This window comes from Oreochromis aureus, linkage group 16 (assembly GCF_013358895.1).
Source record: "Oreochromis aureus strain Israel breed Guangdong linkage group 16, ZZ_aureus, whole genome shotgun sequence".
In the NCBI taxonomy this organism is placed as follows: domain Eukaryota; kingdom Metazoa; phylum Chordata; class Actinopteri; order Cichliformes; family Cichlidae; genus Oreochromis; species Oreochromis aureus.
Genome location: NC_052957.1, coordinates 29,403,327 through 29,428,785, shown reverse-complemented (window position 1 = coordinate 29,428,785; position 25,459 = coordinate 29,403,327). Strand labels below are relative to the sequence as shown.

General features: G+C 38.7%; 1 protein-coding gene across 1 annotated transcript in view; it reads left to right on the top strand.

Moving 5' to 3' along the window:
• Window positions 1-5,627: 5,627 nt before the first annotated feature.
• itgav (integrin, alpha V) overlaps window positions 5,628-25,459 on the top strand; it is a 39,540-nt gene continuing 19,708 nt past the window's right edge. Inside the window, 10 exon segments of the mRNA XM_039599545.1 lie at window positions 5,628-6,196; window positions 10,570-10,697; window positions 18,056-18,144; window positions 18,679-18,793; window positions 19,986-20,047; window positions 21,186-21,234; window positions 22,979-23,101; window positions 23,596-23,640; window positions 23,975-24,018; window positions 25,022-25,078. Of these exon segments, the coding sequence (XP_039455479.1) occupies window positions 6,033-6,196; window positions 10,570-10,697; window positions 18,056-18,144; window positions 18,679-18,793; window positions 19,986-20,047; window positions 21,186-21,234; window positions 22,979-23,101; window positions 23,596-23,640; window positions 23,975-24,018; window positions 25,022-25,078 (876 nt within the window). The 5' untranslated portion in view covers window positions 5,628-6,032.

Genomic DNA, 25,459 nt, shown 5'->3' with positions numbered 1-25,459 from the left:
TTTAACTCAGTGTATCCTAGAGTTCTACAACACTAGGTATACTTTTATACCATATTAAGTTTCAAACACTGAGGTTCAGTGTATCTAAATGCAATCCCTACAAACTTAAAGCTCAGGTGTCAAAGTGGAAAATGAGGGGCCGCACTGAGTGACAGATAAATACAAATAAGGAACTGTGCACTGTGACTCATATAGAGCTACTCTAGAAAGGTCCAAGAATAAAAATAAGGATATAAGCATAAAAAAAAAAATCCTCTTTAAGTTTGTTAGGTGGAGACAAACACCAAAAGTCGTCATTTTCCTCTGTAAGTGTTAAGTGTAGGCTGTGTGCAGACAGGAAGAGGACCCAAAGTGCAGACTACGGAGACAGACGTGAACTCAAAACAGCTTTAATGCTGAACCCAAAAGTGTAACAAAACTAAGAATACAAAATACACTTACGTAGCCAAAACACACAGCAAGTTAAGGGTAGATCGCGACAATGACAAACTGAAACACAGGGCTTAAATACATAGAGGAGCAATCAGGAATGGGCAACAGGAGGGAAACACAGCTGGGGCAAATCAGGACTAACGAGACAAGGAAAGCAAAACCAGATACACTAACATGAAACACGGACTTTCAAAGTAAAACAGGAAACATAACACAGAGACGCAAACTTAACAAGGGGATACAGCCGACAGGGGAGACAGAGCAACTATAGAACACAGAGACATAAACCATAAGACAGAACTCTAAGAAACCCAAAGACTAGAAATGATAAATAATATAATAAACTCAAAAGCCCTGGGTCAACGACCCAGGCATCCTAACAGTAAGTGCTAGATGTTTTAACTGTATAAGTATCACTGACTTAAAAGGGGGTGTTATACTAGTGTGCTAATTTTCATCTGTCGCCACCAACTCTTTTAGGCCTAATCATAATATCAACAAGTTTAACCTCAAACCATAAAAAAGCAAGACCGAATCATCAGATAGCTTTTAAGGAGTCAGACACAGTCCAAGCAGAGGGCCAGCCAAAATGTCCTCACTTTGCAAAAATTTCCTCACTCCTCCCTCTACTACTTTAATTGGCCCTCATAAAGACAGAGATTCAAGAGGATACTTGGATTTAAACATTAAAACCAGGCTAATGTGCATCTGTGCTCTACATGGTACGTAATCTGCATAGTTAAGCCTTACACAATGTCCATTACAACATCTCTCTCAATTTCACAAGTATATTCTCTCTCTCTCTCTCTCTCTCTCTCTCTCTCTCTCTCTCTGCCTGTCTGTCTCTCCTGCTCACTCTGATTTCACTCCTTTACATTCATACAAATGTAACCATGGCACCAAAACCAGGCTTAAGTGTTTATCTTGATGCCTTATGCCATCAACATATGATTCATGCTATGTATTACACCGACGCTGTTTCCCTTCCAAACACAAACATATAACCTCCCCCTTCCTGTGAATCTCAAGGGAGTCCTGCCACACATTCTTGAGTGTACACTTCATTGGAGCAATGATTCAGAGCAGCTCATAGCCAAATAAGACGAAAACGCCTCAGCTTGCCTACTTTGTCCGCATATGAGCTGCTGCTGTAGCTACATGGACTTGGCCACTTGTGCATTCATACACAATGACAAAAAAACTTTGGGCTGCAACTCTGTTAGAGCTGAATGCTATTTGTAATCAGTGAGTTGAAGAAATGAACTCTGTAAAATCGCCACTAAAATTAGATTTTTAAACCACTATTATGTGTACAGCAAAAATGAGAAAAAAAGGAAAAAGGGGGGGGGGTGTTAGCATAGAACAAGTGCAGAGTTGCCCTGGACTGGTCTGTTTAGACTTGACAGATCTGTTTTGACTTGAGCTGTGCCATTTGGCCTTCAAAGATTCCAGACATGTGCCAAACTGCAATGAACTTTGACTCCGATGTCTTGATTTTTTTAGGCTTCCCTGTTCTAAACTGGCCTGTATTGCTGTATGTTATTATCCTGAAAAGTCCCAAACTGAGAAAGCAGGAGACTGGAACTCGGCTCTTTTGATTACATGTTGGGCTCAGGACTGGATTTTTAAAAACTTTTTGTTATCAGACTTAGTTCTTGCTTTTTCTTCATTCTTTTACCTCGTTGCCTTTTCTAGAGCTAAATATACAAAAGTTGTAACGTGACTTTCAAGAACAGAAAAGAACAAAAGTGGTACCTGCCTATCCCTGAAAAGGGGCTCATGCTAATGACTAGTAAACAATAATGTTGTCCCCTTCTCAGAGAAACTTTGATCGTAGCCATTTTTAAAGCAGGCAGATGGATACTTCCTTTTGCAAATATGTTACAAATGTGTATAAAATGTGTAATGTTGTTAAAGACTTACAAAAGTCACCTATTACTGTGTTGGTTTCTTTGGGGCTATTATGTGTGGACAGGCATGCTCTCATTGTGCTTGCATGGGTTTTCACCTCCTCTTGGATAATTCTTAATCAACCTTAGATGGGAGGCAAATTACATAACACACTTGAGGGCATAAAGTGCATAAAATGAGGTGTTAGATAAATAAAAAAGAGGAATAAAACTTGTAGTGTAAAGTGCATTAAGTTGGTGAAAAGAGTTGAAATCTAAGTCTGTTCTGTTCCATTATTATCCATTATATTTGAGAGTTTTATATTCGAAACTTTAATCATTTGGATCTGGTTTGAGGGGTGTCTCTGCAATGGATTGTAAGATTTTACTATAAGAGTCAAATCATGAATCTGTCATATAATAGTGAGGGCCCAACAATAAAACTAGCTTTGCTTGCTGTAATCATTGTTCTTTTCCAGTTTGTCCCAGAGAAGTCTGTTCCCGAACCACTTTTACTGCAGAGGGACAAAATCCACAGTCCTTACTCTGTAAATTTACATGGTAAAGTTGATCTGAAGCATATATGATGCTTGAGCAGTTTAGCTTTGTCCAATCAAGACGATGTTTCCCTAAATTAAAATCACCTCTTTTGTCACTATCACTGCACCACAGTTAATTAAGAAAAGGGGGGAAATTTGCCAATTCTTTAGTTACTTCAAATGTAATTCATCAAGAAATTGCTTTCTTTGGTCTGTTTAAGGAGCAAAACCATTTTCAGTGTCCACTTCAAACTGCCTAAACATAAGAGGTTGAACAAATGAATTAATTCTGTCGTTTAAAGTTTCCATTATCTAGTAACAACGTTTCAGCTAACGAGACAAACCAATCCTTCATATTATCTGCTGACAGTGGCAACGTTTTTTAGAGGTGTAAAATGTGTAATGTTCTCACAAATAGGAAGGGCCTTTTAAATTTTATTTATAAAAGTAAACTATTGACTATTACACTTCAGCGATCTTTTACACATGACTGATGATAATAAGTTGATGATGACCCAGAATGAAGCAAAACAGAACAGAAAACAGCTACATGACAGTCAAAATCCCTCCTTATAGGCTACGCCTGCCTGTCTTGGAAAAGTGTGTGTGTGTGTGTGTGTGTGTGTGTGTGTGTGTGTGTGTGTGTGTGTGTGTGTGTGTGTGTGTGTGTGAGTGTGTGTGTGTGTTCACGCTGTCTGATGCAGGGGAATGGACTTCCTGTTCAGAATGTGTTGTCATGTTGACTAACCAAGGACACCAAGAAAGGGAAACGACCTGGCCTTCAGAATAAAAGCTTGGTATGTGCAGTCTAGTTAACATGATTAAAGGCATTTTAACAATCCCAAAGCTATGGAGGCTAAATAATTTGCTAATAGTCTATAAATAGAGCATTATATTAATAATGTGTTATATAAGGTCACAAACAAACATACAAACAAACATTGGTTTAATACATATACATAGATTAGTGTGTAATAATGATTTCCAAAACAAATGAATATGTTCACATAAACTTGCCTGAATTAATCCATTAAAATATATAGGACTTGGGCCAGTTTGTGGAAGTCACAGTGTTGCCTCTCCAACTTGAATACAGTGTCCGAGATAGTGAGAGGGACATCCCTTTCCTGCCTAACTGTGTCTTATGTATGTGATTAGAGATTGGCCAAATACATAGTACGCCCAAGGTGGAGGACAAGAGAATTCATGAGTGTTTGTGTGTTGTGGAGGCAAGTTTTAATTTGTGTCTGCACCTTCAGATTCAAAATGGGAAGGTGTTTTATCGTCTGATAACAGGTCTCTTTCACCAAAGAACCAAAATGTGAAGAAAAGCGACAGCACGACTGGATTCTGGATAAAATGCTTTCCTTTTCCTCCTCAATTCACCGCTCATCTCCTGAACTGAAGTCAGGGCACTAACATACAAAAATGTGCATATCAATTTTTTCAGATTTTGTTGCAGTTACTTATTGCCAGCATGCGACCCTGTGATTAGCTGACAACCAACTGGTTAAAAGTTAGTTTAGGATTGAGTGTCTTAAAAATCTCTCTTTCTGTCTGATGTAAAGATTCTCATATGACTGAGTGAGAGTTTATTTTGTAAGTGTTTGAGTAAAACAGGGTTATATTAACTTCAAGGAAACTTTCACTAGCACAGGCAAACAGAGGCTAACAGTGGCAAACAAGTGTTATTGGCAGAAAACCTTAGGATGTTTGCAACAACTCGCCTCAATATAGGGCTGGTTAATCTGGGATACCAGGCATCTTCCTGGTGGGCCGATAGGCCCAAAAAGTGACTCAAGGGTAAAAACATAAAATACAGCAAAATATTTGACACATAACCTTTTTTTTATTTATTTATTTTTAACTCTTACATCTATTGTTAAGTATATGTATTCCTCAAATATATTAAAATATAATTTTTTATATACAAACAGTAACAGAAAAAAAGTTGGTTATGTGGTACAGTCTAAATTTAATGTTTTGATCTCTTTTGGCTGACTACAACATGTTTGTCCTATAGCAGCCACCAAAGCACTGAGAGGAGTTGACTGCAATTATGCAATCTGCTGCCATCTAGTGGTGAGATTTTACACACTGTAACTCAAAAAAAAAAAGAAAAGCAAAATATGCTAAACATTTTAATAAAAATTCCTAAGAAAACAGTACTTGATGGACTTTCACTGCTTTTTCAGCAGAGCATCATATATAGTGTTTCTCACAACTGTAATGAATTGTAGTGGCACAAACATTTCTATGACTTTTTTTGTGTGTGTCTCCTGATGGGCTGGATCCAGTTTATTTCTATTTTTCAATTAATTTTATTTTAATTGTTCTCTATTAATGGGTATTTAAGTAATTCATTATGGCAGTTTATTTGGAAACAGCAGTGCTTAGTGGCCAGCTTATTTTGGGCAGGAAGAGAACCTGAGTGTTTATGGACTTGATAGAACGTCTGAGCATTTATGAAGTATCGTCACAACAACAATAACTACCAATGATGCCATTGCGCACTGTGTGTGTAATTTAGCTGAGCAATAGTTGAAAATAATTTAAACTATTTAATATTTATCTATATATCTAGCTAGCTTGAAAGAAACTCAACTGTTCTGAATCCCTTCCTACATTTGAAATTGTAAATTTGATTTAAATTTCCAACTCCCAGCACAGCCGAAAATCATGCTTTTGTTTTGAAGGGTATCAGACGGAAGTTGTTTGCTATGTTTGGACATATAACTTGACTTTAGCTAGTTGGAGCGAGCCTATCCTTGACACACTTACCCACACCATACAACATACACACACACACAGTGTCGCGGCCTCTCCCCGAGCTTGTTCCGAGATTACGCCGCTTTCATCGGTTAGACAAACTAACGAATCGCCGGTGAAAGACTGACTCTGCCCCCGCCCTGCGCTGTGTGTAACGCTGGTTAGCTCCGGTACAAGCTGGGAATGTGTTTTATTTAACAATTACATGACGACTTGTTCTCTGTACGGTTGCGGGGGGGACGCTTGTTAGCAGGGCTGAGATTTTAGGCATTTTAAAGTTACACCGTGGGTGCATACAGGCCACAACACCTCTAAGCTAACTGATTAACTTGATAAGGGACAGACAACATCTTGGGCGTCTGTGTTTGTGTCGGTGAAGCCGCGGAGATCTCCAGCAGCAGCCATGGCAGGGACACGGACAGCTGCTGTGCTGGTCCTGGTGTGTTTACACTTCCATCGCTCCGGCTCTTTCAACCTGGATGTGGATAATTCCATCGTATACTCCGGACCTGAGGGGAGCTACTTCGGCTTTTCGGTGGACTTCTTTAAGGCTTTAAACAACCTAAAGTAAGATTTGTAGCAGAGTAGATGGTTATGGTGATGATGGTGATGGAGAAGCGCCTGTTCAATGTAACCTTTGGTTTACCTTACTTTACATTATATATGCTTCTGTTGAAGTACTTTACTTAAGTTTTACACTTTGGCCATTTTGTTATTTAGTGACAAGTTCTCAGCTAGTGATATGTTTTTAAGATTTAACATGACAGTCCATTAACAGCAGTCCATTAACTTTTAACTTTTACTTCAGTACTTTATTAACCAAATTGTAAGGGCTGAATTTTACAGGCAATTTGAATTTATTGCCCATTATTATAACCATATATTTTAAGAAAAATCCATAAGTCAGAGATTCTCCCTTCAAAGCTACACCAGCTGTGACTTTATTTAAAATGAACACAGACAAACAGGAACAGTGCCCAGAGGCCATGTAGGCTTGGTGCTGTCTAAACTCTCGTCCATGGATATCCATGATTATCCAGTTTTACTGAAGTGAAAGTAGTTCTCTCAAAAGAACACTACTGATCTAGTTGTTTTCAGACTGTATTTGTTTTGTTAATTTACATCATTAACAGACCAAATGCAGTCCCAAAACAGTGCCGACGCCCTCGGTCATAGAGGAGGTTTAACCTGAGGTGCATTTAAATTGTGTTTCCCATATTGTCAAGTGTCATAAAGGTTCCTGAAAAACGTTTTTAAAAAATATTCCCTGGAGTGTGTGAGACATCCTAATAACAGTCTTATCATCGCCTTTATGCTTCCTGGTCTTGTTTCTTGCTGTATTTTTAGAGTGTCTGCATGAAAAGATAGCAAAAAGCTGCCTGTCATCCTCTCTCCCTGCACAAAGTTTCTGCAGCAGTTTTGTAGATGCACATTAACAAACTTGCACCGTGCTACTTTTTATGTATAATAAGAAAACAGGTGGTTTTTTCCCAGACATCTTTAAAGCATCATCCCATAACGCATAGCCCAGTTGTTCATTTTTTGTGTTAAATAAATTCTTGTGGATTTCATTCCTTGTTCAACTAAACATCAGTAGGTACCCAGGAAAATGTCAGTTTATTGCAGATGACTCCCTCAGTGCAGCAGAGCCCTGTTGACCTTGGTAAGGGAACATATTCTGTAACTTTGTGTTGTAACATCTAAAACCTCTATGCTGTGCAGATAAATATCGATTGCCTGCCATTTCTCCATATTTCAAGGTTCAAGGTTCTTTATTTGAGAAAATATCAGAGAAATGTTGCAGTCTCATGTGACAATAGACTGACAGAGCGGACAGAAAGTTAGAGACTTTCATCTGCAGTAGCCTGAAAAACATTGAATCCTTTTAGTAACACTAATTAGATCAGCACTGAAATTCACTGCCCATGTTACAGTTATTGCCATGGTCAGAGTGGATTTGTATAATATGATATCAGGACCGAAGTTGGCTGAACATGGCTTAATAATGTAAATATGTCCTCATACAGAACACGGTCGCTGTGGAGACTCGTTTGGTTCTAGTTATTAAAAAAGAACTATAGATTTTCCTCACAGGGCCTAATGCATGTCAAGCATAAGCTGTATAAAGCATGGTCGTAGCTACTGTGACGCCACCCATCACCCATTAGTGTTTGACTGCTGCCATTTTGGTTTGCTGAACCCAGAAGTGACTGTGGTTAGATGAGAGGGTGGAATGATACGTTGTCGCTAGGAAACATCATCTATAAACCATATGGGTTGAATGCACAGTTACAGATGCCTACTAAATAGTGCTAAATAACAGACAGACACTACAATTTCACTCACCAAAACTGAATCACAAACTTCTTAGATGCTCCGCACCACACCCATGTCAGTTGTTTAAACATGGTGACTCCAGTTAGTGAAGCTGAAACCCAGCGGGTACCAATCAGCTACAGCTAAACATGTTGTCAGCATCTAGATGGATGAGTTATAAAAATAAATACAAATCCCCTCATACTAGAGTTGTTATGAAGCTGGAAACTCTCCACGGAGGCCAAAAACAGTTTTTACACCAGGCTGTAAACAGGCCTTTTAATGCATCTATGGGCACTGCCTCACTATGTTTTTCTGATGCCAAGCTCAGAGCCACTAGAAGAACCGTTCATTTGTGGTACTTTGTGTTGGCTTCATTTAGAGCTATGTATTCTGTTAAATAAAAAAGGTCAAAAGTTTTCATTCATTTTATAAATCTCACAAAGCTATATCAGCCAAATGTTACTAACAATAAGCTACGCTAAGTTCAGCCTGTCCTTCAGTTTTTATTAGCTAGTTTGAGGCAGCAGTAGTGGCTGGAAGCTAAAAAACCCCCCAGTGTAACAATGTGTGGCCTGCAGTAATTACACGTATTGAGAGATCACTTGATTTGTAGCTGTTTTCCTGTTGTTGTTTTAATTTTATTCTACTGAGTGTGGTTCCTGTCAGCTTTTAAAACAACCACATCAATCATTACAACCACCTCGGTCTCACTGAACCAGCAGCCTTTTAGCACGGCAGTGTTTAACGGATGAAAAGTTTTCATTCGTTTTATAAGTGGTCAGTACCTTAGGTAGTGAAAACAGTTGCAGTTGAAAAGGAAAAAAAATGTCCACTGAATGGCTCTTTATAAACAAATCCTGTTTCGCACTGCAGCAAAACCTAAATGCTTTGAACAAAGACCTACTGTTCACCTGAAAACTGTTGGCTGTCTCTTGCAGCATCGCTACAAGCAGCCAAATCATGTTTTATATCGCTGAGGAAATTTGTCATGTTACCGCAGCATCTACAGACGGGAGATGATCTGTGTTTCGTATGTTTATTAGATTAAGAACTAGTCACATACTAGTTATGGGATGTTCCAGGCAATGATACTTTTGGACAAACACTCACTGTTGCAGCGCTGTGGCTCTGTAGACCTCTTTAAACTACACATGAAGGTCATTGTACCAGTCTCGGTCAGTAGTACTGATAATATCATCTTCTGGTGCTCTGGATGTTTCTCCTGTAGATCTGTAGTCCTGTGTGATGTATGCAGAGTGGGGACATCAACACTGGAAGAAATGAGCAGGTTGAAGATAAAAGCAGCATCCAGTGTTTTCTTTCTTTTCTTTTTAAATTTAGTTTGAACCATATTAGAGACTAAAGTTCTGCTTTCACCACAGACTTCCTGGAGAGTATGAGTCTTTTAAAGAACTCTTCTACTTAACATTTAACTGGATGAACCAGAGTTTAAAGTTCTGTGAGATGGTTAAATCCTCAGAAAGTCCCTGCTTTGGTGCTAGATAAATTTAGTTCACTGTGCTTCAGTAAATTGAGCACACGGCTGAACTCTGGGCCTTTTTATGCATTATTGCATTGCCTCATGCTAACAATATCAATCTCTGTGCTAAATATAAAAGCCTGCCTGAAATGTGGTTTAAAAACAATTCTGTTATTGGTATTACTGGTATTACTATTATTATTGGTATTTGTTATTGGTATTGGTATTATTGGTATTATTAGAAGGTGGGAAAATACCACCACAACTAATCACTGCACCTCAGAACCTGAGCTATAATGAATCTTAATAACCACCCAAGACTGTCATTGAACTCTATAGCAGGAATAAAAAAATCCAAAAACAGTGCAGATATATGGCGATGCTGATGTTCGTTTTACTTGTACAGCAATGATTTAAAAATCTGATTTATTTATTACTATTTTCTTTCAGATGCAAGAAACCTAAAAAGATTACGTGAACATTTGTTATGAGCAGTTAAATATGACACTGCAGTTATAATAATACTGTTTTATTGTCACAACAAGTGGTGGACTGCTTGTTTACACTCTTCCTGACTCGGATTAGCTTGTTGTCATGTTTGTGGCATTTGTGTGGCAGAGTGCACTCTGGATAAACTAAGCAACATCAGCACTTGTTTGAAGGGTATTTCTCCAAGCACTTCTTTTTAAAAAAAACCTTTATTTATTGGCTGTTTTAAATGTCATGGTGGATATATCAGCAAATAGCCAGAATTAACCAATATATTAACCCTGTCTATTTATCTATCAAGAAATATGCATATTAGTATAGCTAATATGCACATTGCATATCCATATGCAAGTATTTGATGAGTTCTTACTCACAGACTTTCCTCATATCTTGTAGGCCGAGTTCATTCACAGAAATTACTATGATAGTAAAGCTGCCATATTTTGAAACACCAGCTGAGTCGTGTATGCACAGGTTTTTAGACTGAGGTGGTAACAGATGACTGAAAGATTAAGCTTTGTTTCCTAAGCTGAATCAGACACAGTTTAGCCTCTCTTGGTCAGCTTAATTACTGCATGACAGCATTTGTGGCTTTTTCTGTATGAGTTGGTGTCTGTTTGTGTTACGGAATAACGTCCTCTCCTCTCCTCAGGTCAGACGTTCTGATTGGAGCTCCTCGAGCTAACATGTCTTCGGACAGCATTGTGGAGAGAGGAGTAGTGTACAGCTGCCCCTGGAGCGGTTCCAGCGCCTGTCAGCAGCTGCTGTTTGACAACAAAGGTACCAGAAGACCCTTTAGTTTGGTTAAAAACTCTTCCCCATCACCTTAGGGTGGCTTTAACCTTCAATATCTCTCCCTCCTTTAATGAAAACCACTTAGAATTTACATTTTAATTCCAGACCATGATAGATAACATGGACAGTTTTCAGTAAGCGTATTACTGATTGGATACTGAGGGTTCAGCTCAGCCTGTTTCTGTTGTTTTCATGCTAAGACACATTCAGGAATGTGCATTGAAGCAGAATGTGTGTGGACTCGTCCGTGTACTGTGAGTGACAGAAAAACTGCTGCCTCCTTCTGTTTATCCATTTTGCAATCATCTGTCTCCAGCATTGATCATAATTTAGTAATTTACTGGTTCTCTTTGATTGTGAAAGGCCAGATGAGCAGAGCACTGTCTTCACTGTAAATATTTACACAGTGATAAACAGTTATAATTTGGCAATGTTCTGTGATGTGGGTATTAATCCCTTTATTGTCTTCGTAGAATTTCAGTCATTTTTCTGTGAGGCAGCAGCACCCACACGTTCCAGGAATCCTGGAAGCTTCACACAATAAAATGTCCTTTTCTTAGGTGCAAATGGTGATTATTTCCTTTATATGTGAATGAACTGATTATGAAGAACAGCAGAAGTTGTCAAGGAAATGTTTTTGGTCATATCTGTTGTTTTTACCAGGGGAACCCAAACTTTCGGAGAATATGTGGCATTTTGGATCTATAAATGAGTAAATCTGTGTTTCACACACTTTTCTGACTACACCACATGTGATCCAGAGCTTTAAATGTTCTCGAGTACTAATTAATCTATATTTGTGGCTAAAAACTGCTGTACACTGATATCAAAAATAGCAGATAAACTGAAACTGAGACTACCTGGTGAACCATTGACCCACTCAAGAACCATAATTTCTCTCAGGAGCTCAAAGAGAGTTAGGATTTTACCTGATTATATACTTTGTCATATTCTTTAGTTCATAAGCTGATAACAAAGCAAATGTAGTACCCTCCCACTTTCTGTTCAGCACACTGATAGTCTTATTGTCAATGAATAGAAGTTAATGAGGCTAAAAGGCTAAAATAATGAATTCTACCTATTTCTATAGAAAATGTTTTGAAAATGCAGAACTGATAATATGTTTGCATTGAAATGAAACGATGCTTATGTCGTGTTTGCTTAAAGGAGGCTTTTCTTCCACATGAAATGCTACCATTCTGCATGGTGATTGGTCAGTTAGAGGTTTATGACAGAACAAACTCACTTCATGGTTCCTTTTCCGCTTCCTTTCAAGCGAAAACAAACATGTATAAAGAAGCAATTGATTGTTGTGGTCGAATTAAAATTCCTTAGAAAATTTCTGCTGGTTTCTCGCGTCGTGCCAGAACTCAGAATAGCAAAGCGGGACTTGTTTCTGTGTCATCCTTGCGACTCAACAAATGGGATTACATCTAAGCCCGTCTGTCAAAACCATAATAAAAATGTCTACAATAAAACCATTTCCTTCCCTTATGAAACCAGAAGTTCAGATGGGTGTTCTTGAGTATTTAAATGTAAAAAAGGGAACTGTGTGTTAACTTTTTGTCCAACAGACGTTTGTGTTGCTGTCAGCTTTGCATACATGCAGTGTACATTTTTAAAGTCTCCTCTCTAGACTTAAAGCTAGCCTATGTGACATTTGAAAGGTAAACAAGGAAAAGTACCATTTATATGAAATCGTATCCGTTTTGCCTGCTGTTCTGTCTGTATGTCCTCCTTAATGATTCAGACTGGGAGGTGGTCAGTTGGCTGTGAGAACCTATAAGTGTTTTGTTGTTAAAAGTATTACATTAAGAAGTCTTGTTACTTTTGACAACTCAAGAAGGACAAGCTGTGGTGTGTTCACCGCTGACTTTAAAGCAGGAAGAATCACACCTCTGAATGCCGCGACACCCAGCACAACACTAGTAGTTTAAATTGCTAAATGTAAACTCAGTGTGTAGCTGGTTTATTGCTGGTTTTACCAAGGTCTCTTTGCGTGTCAACAGTATTGGGTCATATAAAGATGTCTATAAGAGCTAGTCTTTCAAAACAGAACTTATCTTGTGGTGAAACAGTGCAGCCGCAGTGTTTCCAAATCGCTGGTGACTGCACACATTGACAGACATGATTTATAGATTTCATAACGGGGCTGGGTAACTGTGGCTATATGATTAACTTTTCATGCTAGCTTTCATTTTTTAAGAGTAGGTGTTAAATGAGTGACTGTCATCTTTTTGAGTGTAGGTTTAATGTCTTCTACACACTGGAGTGAAATACAAAAACACACCTAAAGATCCAAGGAGGAAAAATGGCAGGCACAGGAGAGCACAGACAAGCCAGGTGTTGATGTTACCTGAACAGTATGCTTGGGGCAGTTCAGTTCATGTAGCAACCACTGACACATGCTCTAATAGTGATGGCAAAGCACCGACTTGCCCCAAAGGGATGAATAAACTTCTTTTACGGTGTTTTGTGTTTTAAGTGACGTTTTTATGCACATTCTTAATTTGAGTTTAAGATATAACTAAGTCGAAATGTACAAGTGTTTTGAAGTCTAAAAAAAACCCCTCTTAATCTATAAAAGCAAAGTGTGACAAAGAGCAGTGGAAACAAATGATGACGTATATGAAGCATGTGACCTCAAGTTCCACTGAAGCTCTAGCTCCACTAAAGATGTGCAGAAACATCACATGAAAAAACAGAAATGTCATATTTCCGTTGTCTTTTCTACATTTTTATCTGGCGCTCTTTCAGTTACCTCTTTTTCTGCAGTGGTGTTGGGGTAACCAACCAGCTACTTTTGTTTTGACATAGTCGTTAAGATTGACATAGCAATAGTGAATTAAATTGGTGGGATGGGAGATTTCCATTTGGTAATTAGGGAATTAGGTAATTGTCTTTCTGTGCTTACATTTGCCAAGAAATCTCCAGGGTATACATACCAAACATATTTTCCCCTAAAATGGAACCACACTTTCTGCCTGTTCCATAAAAGAGGACATGGAAGACAAAGGATTAAACGGAATGAGGGAAGTGTAAATAGCCGGAGACAGGGCAGTATGTGTTTCTTTGAGTGAGGCTGTGTAGTTGAGCTTGGTTGGTATTCTGTGGGAGACCTCAGCCATGAAAATAGGAAGTTAAAAAAACAAACCACACAACACTCCAAAACGGTGACGTCCCGCCCCCTCCAGAGACGCAACACAAACAGCATGGCGTCAATATTGCCCCTGCACAAGCTCTTTGCAGACAAAGAATACATGCAGTATCGGGTTAAAGCAGAGTTCATGCACAAAGCAGGAGAACCTGCATTTTGCAGGATATATTTTATGTTTCTTTCACCATTTAAACCAACTGAGATTATTCTCCCTCCTCCTTTGAAAAATTGACACTGACATTTGACACATACACTTTGAGTGGCACATGAATAAAAACTGAAATCTTTACCACCACAGTTAATGAAACTGCTTTCGTTTTCCAGTAAAATAAGTGCAGGATTTAGTTGGAAACCTGCAGACTTTTTCAAAATACCTTCAGCTCTATTATAATTTGGCTTTTTGGCAGATGTATTCAGTGGTATGTACTGTACGTATATCTGTCTTTAATCAACTGATTTTGGCCTGTAGCTCTACAGCACTGGAATACCTGCTGAACAGTTGGCTTCATGCAGCCTGCTGTTCCAGGCCTCTTATGTCCATAAAAGGTAAATTTGTCTTACACAGCCTCAGTAAGTCTTGTAAAGCAGGCCGCCTAGTGCAGGATGTTTACTTTTCAACTTGTTCAGCTTCATCTCCTGATGTTACAGTCAAATTGATCAGCAAGTGCCTTCCCATCTGCCTTAGAGCAGGACACAGTCAGCACTGAGAGCCTGCAGGCTCGGACAGAAACCAAACATGTTCAGTGACACTCTTCTCTTGGTTGTAATGTAGTTAATCAGTGGCCCAGTTATAATGCTGTGTGTGTGTGTGTGTGTGTGTGTGAGTGTGTGTGAGCCCATGTGTGTGCTTTTCCCCACAATAGAGGCCTTTGTTGATGACCTGAGTCATTACTGGCCAAAAGCTTTACTGGACCAGAGAACAGAATTAACTGGAATTTGACTGTGTGTGGGGGTGTGTGTGATTGTGTGTGACCCAGACTCAGCATTAGTCTGTCCTGTCTCTGGTTTTTTTTGGTTGTTTTATTCTGTCTTCAGGAATATTGTGTACAGCAAATATATAATAGTTTTTATATATTTGCTTTTATGCGCAGCACGTAGCAGGACGTGCTAATGGCGTCTCCATCAGCTTTCCCTGGACTTGTTTAGTGCTCATTAGCAAATTTTAGCACTTTAACATCATGAGCGATACTAGCGTGCAGATGTGAGCGTTAGTTAAGTGTCACAGAGCTGGTATAATAGCTGAAGACTCTCAGTGTTGTTAACTCTGACAAGGAGCTTATGCTGTTGGTGTCATTCGGTCTATAAACATGATAGCTGGAAAAGTTTTGAATAAATTCTGATTAAACTTTGTAGGGGTGTAGAGTGGAGTCATGTTAACAATCCATTAAAATTTGGCCTTCAAAATTACATCTTCAAGGTCATCTCAATGAACTAATTGTCTAAAGTGGAAAAGAAGCCTCATAACTTTGACACTATGATTCTTACAAGTGTGGTATGCACTGTCAACATATAGGAAATACTGTATAAAGATTTAAAATATGATGTTACATTTGACCTCTGACCTCTCCTTCAGTGTCAAAAGATTGATCTGAATGTGAAAAGGATAAAAATGCTATTAATAATGCTCAGTAGAGCTACTAAAAATGGCAATAGGTTTTCAAAATGACAGGAACATGTGATCATAGGATGCTTTATGTGTATAATTGATTAATTTTATTACAACATATGATGTACAGTAACTGGTTATAACTGTTTAAATGAATAACAAATTGAGTAAATGTGCAATAGTTCTGATTGTTTTAAACAAAATAAACTCATTTGATCACAAACTTTTCACTTGATATATATCTCTAAAGATTTAAATGAATATTTAACAATTTACTGAACAGTGAAATTAATGCTACTCACACTTTATCCATGTACATTTAAAAAAAAATGTACTGAAAATGATCCCAGGTACAGTACAATGTGTTTCAACAGGATAAACTTTGCAGTTGTTTTTACTGCACTACAAACTTTTTAAAAGTACGTTTAAAAAGAACAAAGAAAAATAAATGTATAGAAAATACAAAACTGTTCCCCTAGAAGTGAGCTGAGAGCGAGCGAGTGAGCTGCCTTGGTGGAGGTTTGTTGTTCTCACCACGTTAATGTGGACAATAACAAATTTTTTGGTTAGCAAACAACAAACAGTGCCTGAGTTTGTTGTCATGGCGACAGTCCTTTTAAGATGGTAACTAGCTGGCAGCAAACAGTTGGCATCATGGCTCCTTGATTCACCACCATAATTACAGATTAGGTAAGACTGATGCAAGTTATTGCCAAACTGGCAAACTAATCCTTTTGTACTTCATCCCTCGTGTCCGCTGGGCACTAGAACGCTCTTTTATCAACCAAACATAGCTCTGAGAGTCAGAGAATTTGAATTTAGCTGGAAATGCCAAGGCTGGAGTTTCCCGTCCTGGTGGGAAAATCCCAAACTGTCCGTGTGTAATATCTGCCCAGGCTTAAATATTTACCTGCTTGTTGCTTGTAAATATTTATCTGATTTCTATGGGAGTCGTCCTTTTGTTTCACTAATTCAGAGCTCAGTTTGTTATTATGTTTTTGTTTTTTTATTGTTTGTTTTTTCACTCCAGCTGGGAGCAGTCAAATGCCAGCTGTTGTCTCCTGACAGCATTCCTATTATACATTCAGTATCAGTCAGTGAAACCTGTGGATTTGTGTGTTATATTCCTCTGAGTAGCTGCTATTTACATTGATAATAGCTTTGTACATTTACAATGTAAGTAACATTTTTTCATGATTCACATTTAAAACAGAGCTTTTAGTGACCCAAGTGCTGTACAAAGTATGTATAGCTACAGTATGTACACACACAAGAATGTCATTAAATGAAAAAGTAAAAAGTGGACACAAAATACACAATTTAAGATGTTTGAAGCACCTCCATTGGGTTGTTTTGTTGAATGTTTTTCAATCATTTATTAAACATTGGTCATTATTTTGAGAAGAACTTTATTAGTCAGATAATGCTGTGATGGCGCATACTGTCAGTGGTTTACAAGACTGTCATCAGTGTGCAAATGCCACTGTAAGGAAAAATGAAGCGTTCTTTCTATTACATGTCATTACATAATTCCAGATGTTTTATGTTGTAGTTCAAATCCTGTTGCTGGTATTAATAAACAGCAACTGTCCATATGCAGTACTGTGCTAAAGAAGGTCAGGATATCTGGACTCAAGAGCAGAAGTGCTGTTTGGTCTCTCAGTCATAGTGAGACCCACTTCTCATCAGCATTGGTGATTCTCTGTAGCTCAGTTGGTCATTTTGAAACAAACATGTGTGTTTGCTAAAGTGTGAGGTCTGTAATTAAATCTCTGATGCAGAATGTGAGTGTTCATAATGGAAATCATACAGACTGGGGGAATTTTGCAGCCATTTAAAACATGCGTCATAGCACGTGGGATGTGCTTATGTGTAATGGAGAGGGCGGCTACGCCAGTCTTGAATTAAATTTTTAAAAAAAACCCAAAAAACATTAAATTTCAGTGCGGTGTTCATCATTCAGTGCTTATTAGGAAAAACTGTGCTTAAGATGGTAATTAATGGTGTATGTTTGCAGTCGTAGTCGTGCTGCGATCTGTCTGATTGTCTCCTGTTTTTCTTCCTGAAATATTCGTCCTGTCTGTCCTTCTTTTAGGAGACTGGAGATTTTCAAAGCACTGCAGTCATTTATAGCCACAGCTGTGTATGTGTCATAAGTCTATCAGAATTCTAAGTTTATCCCTGTTTGAATGGTACTTGGTGGCAGGAAAAAAAAGTATGCTGCCCAAACATTATTAAACATAGGTCAGAGCTTTTCCATTGGAAAACCGCTGCACTAAACTTTTAACAAAGACTGTCCCATGTCACATTAAAATTTACCAATCAAGAGTCTTCCCTGATGAAGATAGAGTCCAGACAGTCGGCCATTCATTTCCTCTAGTTATTGTTAATTTGAAAAACCTGGACAGTTTTGTGCTGCTGCAGCTTTAAAAAGGGGAAAACAGACATCTTGAGTATTAGTTCCAAATTTGTATTTGTGTGTTTAAAGATATATTTCTGCTGCTTTATTTAGAGGCCGTTTATTTGCCATCGCTGTTCTCTAATTTAAATTCTTTAACAATGATCTTTTTCTTTTTGCAGATGACAGGATGAATAATGGGGCTAAGATGGAGTTTAAATCCAAACAATGGTTCGGTGCGTCAGTGCGATCTGATGGAGAACACATTCTGGTAAGAAACATGGCACTAACTTCATGCTTCTCCTTAACACAAATTTTAAGGTGTAGTTTCTCCACAGGACTTGCCTCATGGAGCCTTTCTGTCCAAAGTACCCAGAATGTTTTGTCTCAGGTTTTTTTTTTTCTTCCTGCTGAAGTGAAGACCTCTGAACTTTTGGATTGGTCAAATGTTCTGATCTAGCATTTTCGAGATCCTACAAATCCTGGTTGTAGTCTGCAGATGATTAAATAAACTGTTTCAGTCCACACTTTTATATATCTGATTTGACCACAGGAGCTGCCCATTTAGAACCGCTGTTTTGGGTAAATAAAGTGCGCCTTCTCCAGTGTAGGAGCCAGTAGTTCTCCACCACAACTGAAACAGAAAGGCTGAAAGGATGGACTGCACACTTTCCCACAGTCCCTACAGTTAATGTGACTTAGAGGATCAAGCACAGTTTTACCAACAATCCACACCAACTATTTTTGCACTGAATTAATATGTCGCTGGATTCATTTGTTTTGTCTATGTGTGTATGCTCTGTAGGCGTGTGCTCCCCTTTACCAGTGGTCGACCTTTGGCGTCTCTGAGCGTGAGCCTGTGGGAACTTGTTACCTGAAGAAAGGAAACCAGGTGGTTGAATACTCGCCCTGCAGAACAGGTATGTTTGTTTCTTCCTGTCCTAGTATCCGCAGTGGAATTCTGTTCTTACCCCTCCCAATTCAGGTGCACAATCTGAGCTACGGTGGCCGCTGTAGGACAAACGTATAACAGAAAACATTTAGACTGTTTTCCATAACAGCCGCAGCTGGACATGTTTCAATACTACATGTACACACTATATTTTAACATATTTGAGTAATATTGACAGTTAGAAATACATTAGGAATAAGAAAATAATATGTGAGACATATTGTGCGGCATTTTACATTTTTACCGTGGAGTTACCTCAAAAACTCTGCTCGCCGTTCATGTGTGATAAGTGTAGGCTGTCAGTCTGCTGTTTACCTCAGCTGTCAGAATGATACAAGACGACGAGTCAGTGAAGCGCTCTTCTGTTCAGTGACGGTGATACTGAGGTGAGCTTTTGAGGAGATGCTGAACTTTTCTGTCAGTGAGTGCTGGTGGTGGTTTTTGCTGCTGGAAGTGAATGTAACATTATTGAACTTTTGAATAAACTCTCATACAATGTCAGAATGTAATCAAACTTTATATCAGAGGTAAAGTGTGATTTTTAGCACACTCCAGTCTAACATTAGCCTAAAACCAGCTGCTGTTGTTTAGCTGGCTCATTTTCACATGTCCAGAGACTGGAGGGTCACATTTTTAATTTGCTGTATACAAAGAGTTTCAACTATGTCGGGAATAAATGAGCATGTTCATGCACATTTCCTTGTTAGGGCTCTGACCTATGTTCAGTTCAGACTGAACTAAGATCTTCAGTAAGGAGGAAAAGGATGAGGTGGAAATGAGGAAGGAGACAACAGCAGAGGAGGAGACACATAATAAGATATTAAATAACCTCAAAAAATGACATTTTTTAGTTTTTTGTATTTAATTGATATTTAAGCAGTTAGTTTGTTAGTTTTTACCCCACTTTACAGCTGGGTGGCATGAGCACCTAAGTTTGTGAGTGCGATAACTCCAGAACGAGGCGACGTAGGAATTTGAAATTCAGATCATAGGCGCGTCTACTGTCTACTAAAAAGTCTTGAATGAGTTTGAATCTCAGTGACCTCGTCTTGAAGGTCAGGATGAGAGGTCACGCTTTCTGAAAATCTTGTCGTCATATATCATCATATCCTTGTATTTGGTGCTTTATAATAAATTATGCTATTTTATTTCTTCTCCAGATAAAAACTCACCAGAAGGGCAGGGCTTCTGCCAGGCTGGCTTCAGTGTCGATTTCCTTAAGGTAGGATTCACACACGCTGTCCCCAAATAACTTGTTTTGTAAATTGGCTCAAAGCGCTCATTGTCAACTACGTCAGGAGTGTGTGAGGCTGTGTGCCGACCTGTCTGCAGCACTGCTGCTGTGTGAAGTTGGCTGTCAGTACTGTTACAAATGAACAAATGAGTACCTAATCCAATAGTAATGTTTAGATTCGTGTCTGAGAATGTTATTAATTTTTTTTATTATCCCTTTAGTTTTTTTTGTGGACAGTAAACAGGTGGAAGAAATTGTAGTTTTAAATGAGTGTATCTTGGTTTACCTGGTGCACCTTGTTTATTTAGACAGGAAGAGAAATCTCTCTTGGATATAGTTTTGCAGTTCAGAGCTGCATCCAGGAAATTAAATATTGAGTTTTGCTGATTAATATTTGTTTAATCAACAAAACTTAACAACTTGCTGCTGGACAGTGATTTTAAACAAGTCGAGCCTCACACTACTGGCACTTCCATAAATGGTTCTGCATAACAGCATTTGCTCATAAAAGAAATTTCTCACAGCATTTTTTTCATGTAAGACAAGTTCATGAATTCAAAAACGAGTTTAAGTTATAGGATCACTGTAGTACTTAAGATGTATGCTTTGGAGATTGTGCAAGAATGCACACATTTTCATAGCATCTCAACACTTCAGTCTATACAGTGTCCGTGGGCTGACGTTCCCGTACATGAAGGCACGACCAAATGAGAGTTAGAGAAAACAGTGCAGACTGAGGAATGTTGTATACACTGCACAGTTAAGTGATTGTGAATCAGGAGATAAAAATGCAATAAGTCTTCAACTGCAGCAGATTGTCCTTTATTCACTGCATCATCAACCATCAATTTGAGTTTAGTACAGTCGTGTCACATTCAGCTAGAATTCACTGCCTCTCTATCTGTTACAACATAATGCAAATTAATAATGGTAGAAATGAAAGATTTGGGGCGAGGATATGATCCCATTCAGGAGAGCATCTGTACTGAATCACTAGTTCAGTAAGTGGAACTGTTAACCCTTTGGAAAAGAATGTGTTTTTTACTATGAGACTGAGTAAAGAGTGCAAGACAAAATCTGGATTTTCCTTTCCCCTCTCCTTTTTTTTTTTTTTTAATGTCTTCAGAACGACAACAGGGTGGTGGTGGGAGGACCTGGCAGCTTCTACTGGCAGGGTGAGTGTGTCACTGACTACGTGTAGGTGTGTGTGTGTTTCCTGCTGCCACCTTAAAGCAAGTGTGGTGACTGACACATGAAGAGAGACAGTTCATTTCCAGGTCATCCAGCCAGCCCTGTTTTCACAGCCTCTCTCTCTGTTTTTTAGTTCAGGATGAACAGACAGAGACCGACACCTTTTTATGAATGACAAGTAGTAACAAATAAGGCTATGACAGAGCATTCAGGCAGAACACTGTGTCAAAAAGGTGTTTGCAATACTCCACATCGTTAATAACATGGTCTGCTGCTCGTTGAGGCTTTCAGCTCAGCTGTCAGTGGTTTTTAAAAGCTGCTGGATCAGCATGAGCAGTGTGTGCTGTGTCACTGTGGGGACTGGGGGCAAGAGAACATTTACTGTAACTGTATTTCAATACAGTTACAGTAAAGTTGAGGTACACTAGGTACTTTATCCCTTTCACGCATAGTGGTCACAACAGTGGACAGCTATTCAAAGGCTGTTTTCTTGTATTTGTGTCAGTGTTGATGGTATACTTGCACATAAACCACTACATTGGACACTAATGTGTCACTCCATACCCTGCCACCCACTCCAAAGGTGATGTTGTCCACCTAAGTGGACATGTAAAAAACTATTTGAAAAGTAAAATCATGTTCAAAAATCTTTTTTTCATGCCTAAAGATGGATAAAAATACTCGTCATAATTAATGCATCAAAGGGTTAAAGTAAGGTTGTTTTTCTGAGTCTATCCACTGAAATACAGAGAAATAACTTTGTTTTATAACTCTTAACTGAAGTGGACTTTGTATTCAAATTCAAATTTGGTCCTAAAAACTGTGTTTTGCTTGTGAGCTGCTTATAAAATTCATTTTAACAGTTGCAAATTTAATCAGCATGTGTGGTTGGAATTGAAGCACCCAGAGCTTTTTTTCTACGTTGACAAAAAGTAAAAACCTAATGAACAAAAGCTGTGTTATTATGATGTTGTCTGTAGCGTAGTTTTCACAGGTACAGTTGATCAGAATGTTAACAGCTATAGGAAAAACACACTGATCTCAACTTGTAGTTCACAGCATTACTCACTGCACCATCTCACACTGGACCATAGCATGCATCATCGCACGCTTAAGATTTTAATGAGCAGGTATAGCTATGAGGTGTGTGTGTGTGTCTGCCTGTCTGTCTATATCTCAGCAGCATTTTGTAATGTTTGTCTGGCCATCTGATATTAGAGGGTGTGACATGGATTATACCCCGAACGCTGAGTCAGTCACACAATTTTTTTCCCCCTTTATGGTCATGGTCTTCCTGCGCCTTCCTGTGTTAGCCTAATGATTGTTTCCTGTTGAGTCAGCACTCACAATTACACACCCAACCACACACTCCACACTGTTGTTTCTGATTAGATAGCTGTTAACGCTGCGTCTCTGTGGCTCCTTTAATTACAAGTTGTATGTTTTTTGTTTTTTTCTTGACACCAAAAGTGCATCAGCGTGTAAACACACACGTGAAAGAACTTTTTCTTTCTGCCCTTTACTTCCTTTACTTTTTTTTGTTCCCCTAAATTGCTTGGGTTTTTTTGCTTTTATTGTCTCCTGTGCTCTAACATTTTTCTTTTCCATCTTTTTTCTTTTTTGCTCTCTATCCTCGCTCTTTCCGTGTGCTCTGTCTTGCTTTACTCTTCTTGTTCTCCTCCATGCCGTCTCGTCTGTCTTTTCTTCTTCTCTCTCCTCTCTCTTCAGGCCAGCTGATCTCTGATGACGTCTCAGAGATTTTTAACCGCTTGAATAATGACTACATCACCCGTTATGGAAACACGCTCTCCACCAAGTCAGCCAATGCCCAGTATGACGACAGTTATCTTGGTAACTACACAATCACGTACACACCTTCAGTCACATTTTCATAACTTCCATGTTTATGTCTCACAGGTCTTTGTTAAGCAGTGGGTGGAATCCATCTTTTGCATGTAGTCTGTGATCATCATTAGTGCTAGTCTACAAGCAGGACCTGGTATAAAGAGATTTTTAAAAAAAACTGCTGCTTGAGTTTTTTTATGTATAAAATTAAATAACTGTCAAATATAAAACTATGAAAGCAAAGTTTAACAGTAAAGCATTTACACAAATTACAGCGTTGCAGCTGCAAGCTTTGAGGACGATCCAAACACAGCGGATGAACTTTTCTAGTGTGTCTAGCTATTGAGAATGTGCCTATAAGTTACAATATATTCAAATTACATACACAAATTCTTATTTAGAGGTCCGTCTGCATCTTTAAACATATTTTGAAACGATCAAACCCCAGAAGATTTGAAGAGCCACACTAACCGAGAGACTCTGTGATTGTGTGTTCACAGGATACTCTGTAACAGTTGCAGACTTCAATGGCGATGGAAAGGACGGTAAGAGGGATAATAAAGGGGATTTATACAATGCAGGTGTACTGCAAATACACCAGTGTGAAATGTTCACACAGTTTTCACACACTTACAAAGAAAAGGCTCAGAGTGAGTTGAATTAAATGCTCTGTTTTTAAAGGCAGCGTCCCGAGGACGCCCAGCTTCCCTTTTAAAGCCACAGTAACTGTAACAGTGTTGGGTTTTGGATTATCATATAAGTCAATGACATAATTATAACAACAATATTTGAAGCAATAGCAAAAAGAAAGTCACATCTGTAGTTAGATGATAACCAGTCTGTTAGTGTCTATCTGTTCAACTTCTTATGCTTCCACAGATTTTGTGACTGGAGTACCGAGGGGGGAGAAGGCGCTGGGTTACGTAAGTGTTAAAAGCTCACACACACTTCTCAATGTTTGAACTATGCCAAGTTCCGACTGTTGTCCTGGAGCTTCCAGAGTGCAGGACATATTATCCAGTCAGTCTGTGGTCGGTGAGTGTGCCTACCTCGGGGCTTTAGGCAGAGTGCTTCATAGCATCTAACCAACAATTATCAGCTAGTGCTCTGCTTCAGATATTCACTGTCAGTCTCTCAAGCTCAAGCTGTGATTGGATGATTGGTGGTTTCTCTTCATCTAGTTGTATAACAATTTAAAGCAAACCATTATTGAGAGTTCAGAGTTTTAGTTACAAAGACTAACTTCAATTCTCCTTATGTTCATTACATATGGTTAGAGTAATAAACCCACACTTTAAAGACTTAGATCTTTTCATTACGATACATAAGCTTGCTGTTAAATATTAATCATTGTGGCTTTAGATTCCATCGCAAATAAAACACAGAGGATAATAAGCTATCTGTCCTCAGATTGGTAAACCATGTGTAGAAAAGAAGACATAACGAAGTACAAATCTCTCTCAGGTTTAATTTTGCAGTTCGGAGTCACGTCCAGGATATAAATATTGAGATTTGTTGATTTCATTTTTAAATACTTGTTGGAGCCAGGGTATAATGCAGCTGATGTGGGCTATTATAAACCAGTGAAACTGCTTGCACTGGCTTATTACTGCATAAGTGAAGAAGTGACAAAGATCAGACAAAGTTGTATAACAGAAACAGATTTTTTTTTCTTTCATAACGTCTGGTAAACTTTTAGAGGGGCTGGACCCTTAGGTTGGGAACCAGTGGACAAAGCTGGCTTCAACAGTGCTGCTGACATTTGATGATTCTGTGTTATTACTGTAAATGTATAATGTCACTAACAGAAGCTGAAGATGCTTTATTATTGTGAGATGCACAGCAGCACTGCTGAGTTCTAACAGCGTTAATGGGGATTTCTTAAACGAACAGCATCTGATCTGTGCTGTGTTTTCGATGTTTTAGGTGAACATCTTTAACGGCGCAGTCATGGAGTCCATGATCAACTTCACAGGGTCACAGGTGAGGTGTGGGACAGCCGTACTCTGTGGCACAGAAAGCCACAGCTGCATGCTTCAAAGTGGGTTTTGCCTCTGAGGATTTAATCAGTAAAACAACCACGGGTGGAGAAAAACAAAAAATCAGCCCGCGTTCTAGATCAGTTGACAGATTACATTCATTTAGAAATGTCAGAAGTCGACACGTGTGTTTGGTTGTCTGGAGGAGACGAGCATCAGTGTGCATTTTAATGTAACAGCTTGTACTGTACCGTTTTGAACCTGCTTTGAAATACTGTCTGATTGTGGTTTATTAATCAGCTGTTCACCAACAGTTACTTTCAAGCAGCTGTAATCCAGATGATATTCACTTATTACATTGAGCAAAATGATTGATCGTGGCTAC